The 9,423-nt window shown below is 43.9% G+C and overlaps 1 protein-coding gene across 1 annotated transcript; it reads left to right on the top strand.

Moving 5' to 3' along the window:
* The first annotated feature begins 3,528 nt into the window (after positions 1 to 3,528).
* irx2a (iroquois homeobox 2a) lies at positions 3,529 to 8,771 on the top strand. The gene is made up of 3 exons (XM_037455023.2): positions 3,529 to 3,814; positions 4,955 to 5,360; positions 6,101 to 8,771. Exons 1-3 carry the CDS (start codon positions 3,575 to 3,577, stop codon positions 6,967 to 6,969), a joined length of 1,515 nt encoding a protein of 504 aa, XP_037310920.2. The 5' UTR covers positions 3,529 to 3,574; the 3' UTR covers positions 6,970 to 8,771.
* The last annotated feature ends 652 nt before the right edge of the window (positions 8,772 to 9,423 follow it).

The raw sequence follows: 9,423 nt of genomic DNA, 5'->3' as shown, positions 1-9,423 counted from the left end.
AGAGCAGCTCAATAAGACTCTATAACTCGCCCATTCCTCTGTGATCTGCTGCACTGTTAGTCATGCACCTAAAGCCGTGCATAGTTGGAGTGTTAGACACACACGCATTTACACATTCACCCCCCCCCCCCCCACCCCCCATTGCCCCCAAATGCACTGACATAATTAAAATACGAAGTGCCGCTAGTAATGTAGGTTGATGAAATGCAGAAAGGGCACAACAGCTGTAAGCTTCAAGCCTCAAACGTGTATGCCCAATCTCAAATCAATATTTATTTAGTGATATGTGTAATGAGCAAAGAGCATGACATAAAAACCATACCTTTTAACATTTCAACCTAACTCCGGGTAAAAGGGGAGGCATTTAGCAATAATCACCAATGTAGTACAAGCAACTCTGCCAGTTTGATATTATTCAGTGGCAAATTCTTTTGGGAGAAAATAAATGAAAAATCAATAGCTGTTTCCTTCATTCATGAAGGATAAGATTTTTATATAGAAGTTATATAAAGTAATTAAAGGTAGAAAAACTGTTTTTATAAAAGAACATCAATTAATCACTTGGTGGTTTATTTTCAATCTTTTAACAAAATATTTCAAGCTAAATTATGCGAGGTATCCTCTTTCCACTGTAACTAACGAAATGAGGCAAAAGAAGGATTTACAGAGAACATCTAGAGTCTCAAATAATTAGGTAAAAAGCCTTCTTGACATTCTAGCTCATCAATGTGTATTAATCTTTACCACTCACTTTAACATCATCAATAAAAGTGTGTTACACCATGTACATAAACGGTGTTAAAAGTCAATACAGCCCACTATTTTTAGTCTAAATTGGTGTGTTCATGCAGGACAGGTGTCTCTTTGACATGATCTACGTGTCGGACCTGATGCTTTTCTCTCTTGCTTCATCTGTCTGCCTTACTGTCGCTATACTCTCAATATTGTCTTCATCTGCCTGTCGCTCTGTCTTCCTTGTCTCTCGGACTGCCTGTCTATCAATCCTCTCTCCCACCCATCTCCTAGATCTCCATCAGCCTGGAACTGGAATAACTTTAAAACATCTTAAAATATGCACCTTAACAAACCGACACGTGCATTTTCACACTGACGATATGCAGAGGCTGCATTTAGAAATTTGCACGGACATTTAAATACAATTCTGATTACATTTAATTACAAAGAAAGCTATGCATACACACTCACGCACGCGCGCGCACACACAGACAACCCCTCACTGTGAAGGTACAGCGCTGATGTCGACCCTGTGGTCTGTGTATAGTGGAGACAGTGCCCCCTGGTGTGAGCCAAGCAGTACTCCGAGTCAACATTATCTCCACCCAGTCCGTGCTGAGAGCGCTTTAATTTGCTCTTCTGGGATTGATTGTTCCTGTCTGAAACCAAGAGAAATCACCCTCATCTTCCTCAACAATACAAACCATTCCCTTAACAGAAGACGGACTGGTAGATATAATAGAAGGTAAAATATAAGATCAGTGTTTCCAAAAGATGTAAAACTTACTTAGGCTTTAATGTTGATTTCTCAATAAAACAATTCATTATATGTAACTTGATATAGAGTATTTTCAAATATTTTCAAAACGAAGATAGCAGTTGGCTTGAAAAAAAGGAATAACAACCGAGTTGTTTTATAAAAGGTTTATTTAATTCACCTGAGTGTTAAGCTGTGTACATTACAAGACCATGGTCTAATAAAACTGTGCTTTATACAAACATTAAATATGTTGTGATAACAAGACATATGTTAGACAGCATGTCATAGTCTGTCAGGACTACTTTCTTCTTTCAATAGTCTAGATGGAAAATCATTTTGTCTGTGATGACCATTGTGTATAAATGATTAAAAAAAAACATACCAAGTTTACTTTTGGGCTCCTTTTTGTATTAAACCACACGCAATAAAGTCGTTAGTCATTCCTGCTAGCAGGCAAGCTGCATTGCGCCTATTCAAATTGGGCTGTTGTTGTTTACAACCCTGTCCGACCACTCCGCAGTAGAGGAACAAGCACCTGATGGATGAACACGCTCACGCCGATGAATACTGATGAGGAAGACTGCTTGGCCACTCTTCTTCCCACCTTGACTGCCCGTTTCGAAACCGCTGTCACAGCTTCGTCTTTCCCGGCATGCTGTGCCGTATCGCTTGTCTCCAACAGAGGACATTAAGCCTGTAATCACAGTAATAAAGGCCAGGGGGCTATGCCCCGTTCCGCGTGCACACCAAGTCCAAAAGTGCGTTCAAAGTTGCACCACAGTGTAGACAGAGCGCGCAGAGTGCGCGAGCAAGCGCTGTCAAACGTGTCCTGACACCATTGCGCACACGGAACGGTCAGTGGTGGCTCGTTGTCTGCATAGAGGAGCACGCGCCTCGTGCACGTACACGAGCAACTAATAGCATTGTTCCCGATCAATGTGATCGCAGCCATAAGGAATGAGTGTGTTTGAGGTGCGCTCAAACTAAGGAGCCGGGTACGCCTCCCACAGGCCGCGAACGCGCACTCCCTGACGAGCGCGCTCACTCGTCCGTGCTCGCAAACGTACGCGGATGCGTCCGCGTCCCATGGTTCGATTTACGAAATAACCAGCTGCGAGTGGAGAGCACTGACCATGTTGTACTCCCCCCCCCCCCTCTCTCTCCCTCTCTCCCTCTCTTTCTCTCGCTATACCTTTCTCCCCTCTATCTCAGTTGCAACACGCACGGCAGCAGCTGTGTGTGCACAGATGTGCAAGTTTTGATCACGCGGACGCCGGGTTGCCGCAACAAACCCGAGCATAGCAGCGAACTAAATTATTTACACAACTTGCAGAAATGTTTGATTGAACTGGCCGAACTGATCGCTTATACGTCTCTTTCTCTCAGACTGCTGCTGCGGACACAAACATTGGACATTGATTCGCCATAATGCAGTTGAAGAGAAAAACACTTTTAAATGAATTTCCCCGAAATAATTGATTAAAACAGGCAGATCGCATCTGTGGACAAATGAATTGGCATTTTGCAGCAGTTACGTTTTACCCACTTGCTGGATTTGTCTGATTTTGTGTCCAAAAAAAAAAGAAGCAACTCTGGTCCCCTACTTTTTGCAGCGTGTGGAGCCTTGGGTTTTGTTCCGAGGCTCCACATCTATTTGGCAGCAAGGGGGCGGGGACGGGATATTCAGATGAGCTGGAGTGACAGCTCCCGTTTCCCCCAATGCTCTGTGTGACTGAAACTCCACTGGTTCCTACCCACCTAACTCCTCACTTCATAGTGCTGCGTACTAAAAACATCGGACGCTAGGGGATCAAGACGCATGCCACATTGCCTCTATGCGGGCACTTTAACAGATCTTTAGGGGGTTTTTTTCCCCCTCAGTAAAGGGGGCTGTGGAGGGAGGACTTTTTCCATTTGAATTCTCTGATGACTGTTTGCACGGCCGATTATTGAGTTGATTGTTTATTATTTTGGCTGCTGTTGATCGCCGCTCTGTGCGTTTTTTTTTCTTCTTCTTCTCCCCCCCCCCCCCCCCCCTGCCTGCTGTTTCGGAATCGGCGACCTATTCCGCGCTCACCAATGTCCTATCCTCAGGGTTACCTCTACCAGCCTCCGGGCTCGCTGGCTCTTTACTCCTGTCCGGCGTACGGAGCCTCGGCTCTGGCCGCCCCGCGGAGTGACGACCTGGCGAGGTCGTCCTCTGGCTCAGCCTTCAGTCCTTACCCGGGATCGGCTGCTTTCTCCGCCTCGGCTGGTGCCGGCTTCTCCAGCCCGCTGTCATACTCCACGGATCCAGCCACGGGGTTCCCGTCGTACATGGTAAAATACGTTGACGTGTGATTCTGGATGATTAGGCTCCGGCCCGAAAGGGATGTTTAGCTCTCCTTCGCTGGGTATGAATGTGTAACGTGTTTTATGGTTCAAACATCAGCAAGTACTTGAGGAACTTTTAGTGGGCGCACGGTTTCTGTATGTCTAAAACTAGTGGCCTACTCGTTGTTGTTTGACTATGGATTTTAAGCATGAGCTGCAAATAATGGCTTGACCGACGCTAAACACTGCGCAGCTAATTATGCAAAACCAAACACCAACTCGGATTTTTATTCCAGCCTTTAGCCTGCAAGCAGTTCATTTGTGCGCGATCGGAAATAATATAAATCAAGTCATTACTCTTCGTTCCTCAGCGGTCATTAAATTCACCAATGGATGAAGTCGCTGCATTTTTTTTTCCCGCGTTGAAAAAACGGATTTTTAACATGAAAAGCAAGACTTGCAATGCTAATGTAACAGGGCACTTGAAGCGTTTAATGAAAGGTGCATTGCAAGTGATTTGCTAATGGGATTTGTAATGCTGCAAAGAGAAGATGTGTTAACACATCGCGGCTGCCACCAAACGGAAAGCAGCCTATGCAGAGAATCAGGGAGTTAATGGGCGATTAAGGAAAATTGAAATTTCATTTTTATTATCTTAAGAGCTTTATTAACCGAAGGCCTGTTATTAGTTCATCTGATAATGATCGCAGCCATTAGTTTACTATTATTTTGTGCTTTTTTTGCGGCCTGCTTTTACGCACCGTATAGGTTTATTACTCGCTGTTGGATGTTAGTGGGATTTAATTTAGAGATTAGCTTTGACAAATTGTTAAAGCACCACATTAAAAATTGATTGTTTATTTGAATCAATACGTCTGCATGTCTTTACCAAGCCTAAGTGATTTATACTATATTCCGGATAAGATCGAGCATATAAATGACTCTTTAGCCCTGTTTAATTGTTCGCACATGTTCTCAAAAACAAACAACTGCTGTATTTTTGATAAAGTGCTCTTTTTTTAAATGATTTGAAATGATGTGAGGTGCTTTTGTTAGACATAAACCACATTTACGTCACACTTAAATTAGAACAACATTTTCAACAACAATGGAAAACACATGGTGACTTTTTCAACTTTCCCCCAGAGCTCTCCATATGACGCGCAAACATCAGGCATGGCGGGGGCTTTGAGCTACCACCCATACGGGAGTCCAGGGTACCCCTACCAACTCAACGACCCGGCGTACCGCAAAAACGCCACCAGGGACGCCACGGCCACCCTAAAAGCCTGGCTGCAGGAGCACAGGAAGAACCCGTACCCGACGAAGGGGGAGAAGATCATGCTGGCCATCATCACCAAAATGACCCTGACGCAGGTCTCCACGTGGTTCGCCAACGCCAGGCGAAGACTCAAGAAGGAGAACAAGATGACATGGGCCCCCAGGAATAAAAGCGAGGACGAGGACGAGGAGGACGGGGTCGGAGAGAGGAAAGAAGTGGAGCATTCCGAGAAAAACCTCGAGAACAGCGAGGCTTCCGCGGAGGATGAAGGTGGGCGAGCCGATGATCCATTTAACATTACGGGGTGGGCTTAGATGGACTGAAGGGATGGCTCCCCCTTCATCGGATGCTTAAGATGTTTTGTGCAGTCATTTTAAGTTAAAAAAAAGAAACTTCTAGAATCTGTTATTAATAATTCATAAAGACATGCAAATAATTTGATTGTATATATATATATTTTTGGCTTCATGTTGTTTTAGTAAGCGTGTTGATTTGTGTATGCATATTATCTAATGAAAACCAGATTCTACCACCAAATGTCAGGTTAAGGTGAACCTTTAATTTTCTTTTAACATGATTATTGGCAGATAACTGGAAAGGTATACATAGCATCCACACGAGGGGCCTTAATGTTTAAGTTATTATGCTGGGAATATTTTTCTATAATTATATAAAATAAGGAAATAATTATTGGTTTCATAGGTGATGATTTGAATCATAGTCTACTATTTAAACGTATATGTCTAATTAAGTATTATACTTAACCATCTCTGGTTGGTTGTAAAACATTGATTTCATTGAACACACATTGGGATAATTTCACAATAATAAGGAAGATTTTGTTAATTTATTTCATAGCTTTGGTAGTTGTTTTTATTTTCGAATATATCTCATTATTGGAATTGGATATGCAGTCATCATTGGATTTTCAGCGTTTCCTCTGACCACATCTTGGTCTGATTATATTCCTATTCCAATCATTATCCTCGTTTCTTCTCCTCCCCTGTCAGGGATCAGCTTGCACGTCGACACCCTGACGGACCACTCCTGCTCGGCCGAGTCTGACGGGGAGAAGGTCAGCTGTCGCGTGGGCGAGCTCGGCTCCGACCAGGCCGGCAACAAATGCGACGAGGACGGCGACGAGCAGAACCACGAACCGCAAGCTCAGCTCTCACCCATATCCGTCACGTCGTCACCTCTAACGGGAGTAGAAGCTCCACTTCTTAGCCATCACCACCACCACCACCACCAACAACTCCATCATCTCCACCAGCTCCATAGCCAGCACGAGGATTTGGCCCGGAGCCTCACCAATAACACCATTCATACCAATAAATCGTCTTCCTGCCTTGATAGCAGACCTTCACCTCAGAACCCTACAGTCAAGCCCAAGTTGTGGTCGCTGGCGGAAATTGCTACCTCGGACCAAAAGCAGCAGCATCAGCAAGTGGGGCCCAATTGCCCCTCCTCCAGCAGTGGCCTCCTCACCCCCCCTACGTCTTCCACCACCTCCCCGGCTGCCAGTTCCCCCTCCCTCTACCCGGCCCCGTCCATCCTCGGAAGACCTATTTATTACACGTCTCCCTTTTATAGCAATTACACAAACTATGGCAACTTCAGCCCCCTGCACGGCCAGGGGATCCTGCGGTACACTAACTCGTCAGGAGTGAGTCTGGCGGCCGCCGCCGCCGCAGCAGCCGCCGCCGCCGCAAACGAGGGTCTGAGCTCCTCGCGCCAGGCGCTGGAGGGGAGCGCAAAGCCCAAAACCAGGCCGGACTCCCCCCTCGTTAAAATGAACCCAAACCAGATTGTTGTTGCTGAGCAGCAGCAGCAGCCCAATTTCAGAACCGCGAGTGTAGAAGCAAAGAAAGGTACGTAATAAATAAGCCGAAAAAAATAAATATATATATATAACCAATTAGAAAAATTAATTAAATCTGGTGGTGGATTTTGAGATTGCATTTTTTTTTCTTGGTCGCGGGAGTAAAAATGTGTCACTTGTTTGCAATGCAAATCAACTGGTTTTCTTTTAGTCACTTTCATGTGTCTTGGATGTCAAACCATGGGATGCAAAAAAAAGAAGACTTCTTTCAGGCGGGCGTGCATGAGACGCGAGTGGCATTAACTTACACTCTTAGCGGATTATCACTTGTTTTAAAATGACGATTGTAAGACTAAGTATAAGACTTTGTGACTTATTGCAATGGATTAAACAGCACCATCAAATCGAGTGAACATATAGGCATATCTTTCGTTGTCAACGGAGTGCATTTTCTGGAATAGTCAATTCGTTATAATTTAAATACATGTTTTGAATGGTTCATGTATTTTTATCGGTAAGTGAATCATTAAGCATCGCAGTGGAAAGCAGTAGCCTAGAGATGGACAGACATGTGCAGTTGGCTACACTTACAGATGGAGACATTAACATAAACCCGTGGAAGACATGCCTCCAATCAGCCTAACCACACGCACTGACGCTCACACACGCACGTGCACACACAGTGTCAGTTTGTGAATCAAATGAGTGAAGACATGTTGCCATACCTTTGACCAGTCTTATTTTTCCTCTGATGAACACGTGTGTGTGTGTGTGTGTGTGTGTGTGTGTGTGTGTGTGTGTGTGTGTGTGTGTGTGTGTGTGTGTGTGTGTGTGTGTGTGTGTGTGTGTGTGCACCCGCACAGCAGGCCCCAGACGTTATCTTTCTTTTGGATAATTATAATTACACAGGGTCAGCCAAAAGCAAAAAAAAAAAAAACACAGTTTGCATTCAACTCGCAACTTTGCATATTCCAAAGTCACTTATGGTACTCCTTTTCCCCCCCGGTTACTCCGGTAATTAGGCATTGGGGATTTCTATAAGCACTGCAGTATCGATATGGTATAGGCAGAGCGGGCCTGAGATCATTTTGTGTTTCCTGGGCTTGTGGAGCGAGTCGATGTTTTGGGATTTATGTTTCCACGGTCTGCAGGTAGGTGTCACAATTGCTTTGACTACAAAGAGAAGGAAGACGCCACCTTTTGGCCCCACGTTTTAACCCCTATAACTTCCACTTGATACCGGATCTGGTGCCACCACAGAGTCCAATTGAAAGCTGCTCCCGCCTCCACTCACCACATCACGTCTGTGCGACTATTGCTTGTGTATTATTTCATTGTGGATAATCATGACATAACTATGTTGGTTTGAAAAATATCTCCCTTTATATATGTGATTAACATGTTATTTCTCAGGTTCCTGTTGTTTGCTTTTTTTTTGCCACGGTATATCATTTCAATGAATATTCACGTGTGAAACCATATTTGTAAAAGGAGGAGTCTTGGGACGCAAAGAAAACGGGACTGAGGTGAACCTGACCACTTCAAAGTGGAAAAGCCTACATTTGATATTTATTTTTTTAAGTGATGGCGAAATGATGTGTGATTTATGCAAGTTGTATTGCAGAAATGGGAAGCTGACATCGTCTGTTTGTTTGTACATATATAAACATATATATTATGGACGGGTTTTATTTTAGACGCATTTGGGAAGAAGCTACACAATCTTGTTACCAGGAGGACTTTTACTAATTTATATCTTTGAATGTAAATGAAATAAAACGCGCTGGTATCGATGTACTGGTGCGGTATGATATCCATTATTCAAAGGAGAAAATATTAAACTGTTTTCCCAACTATAATCTTGGGGAGTCATTATTCTATTCACAACAGATCTGCATTTAACACTGAGGCAATTTTTGTTTTTATTTTTTGTCAATCACACGCAGATGGGGAATTGCTGATGAATATCGCTTTTCATAAACGTTATGAGTTTTTCACAGATTGCACAATATATTCTTTCTAAATGGACCACGGCTTCCTTTCAGGGCCTCGTTATGGTCAGGGAATCTCCACCGGCCACACATTCACGACCTTGATTGGGATAAACGACATACTTATTTCATTTTCTCCCCTTTTCCTCCCCCCCTCAACACTGACACGCATTTATTTTTCAGTGTGATTAATTCTGCCGTGGGACGCATCGGGCGTTACGGACTCCCAGCGGGTCCCATCCCTGGAGCTTTTTTAGCCCGATTCAGGATGGGTCAGTCCTGCCTGCTTCATTACGACACGGCATTGAGCAATCCATAAAAGTCTATCTAAGCATCTGCCAGCTCCAATGGGCTGTGTGATGGGCCCTAATCGGACAGGCTTTCCTTTGCTTTTCATCACGGTTTGGTTATTACTGCGGCTCTGGGACACAGCTAATTAAACAATTTATTTTACAAAGCTTAGATTTGATGAAATGTATTCATCATTATTATTGCTTTAATAATAATAATAATTAGTAAT

This window comes from Pungitius pungitius, chromosome 11, assembly GCF_949316345.1.
Source record: "Pungitius pungitius chromosome 11, fPunPun2.1, whole genome shotgun sequence".
In the NCBI taxonomy this organism is placed as follows: Eukaryota; Metazoa; Chordata; class Actinopteri; order Perciformes; family Gasterosteidae; genus Pungitius; species Pungitius pungitius.
Note: the sequence above shows the minus strand (reverse complement) of the source record. Positions and strands in the feature narration are given on the sequence as shown.

Excerpts from the sequence above, each read along its gene's own strand:
- irx2a (XM_037455023.2), top strand. The coding sequence starts at position 3,575 with ATGTCCTATCCTCAGGGTTACCTCTACCAGCCTCCGGGCTCGCTGGCT. Across the intron at positions 3,815-4,954 it reads CGGGGTTCCCGTCGTACATG|AGCTCTCCATATGACGCGCA; the intron begins GTAAAATACGTT and ends ACTTTCCCCCAG. Across the intron at positions 5,361-6,100 it reads GGCTTCCGCGGAGGATGAAG|GGATCAGCTTGCACGTCGAC; the intron begins GTGGGCGAGCCG and ends CTCCCCTGTCAG.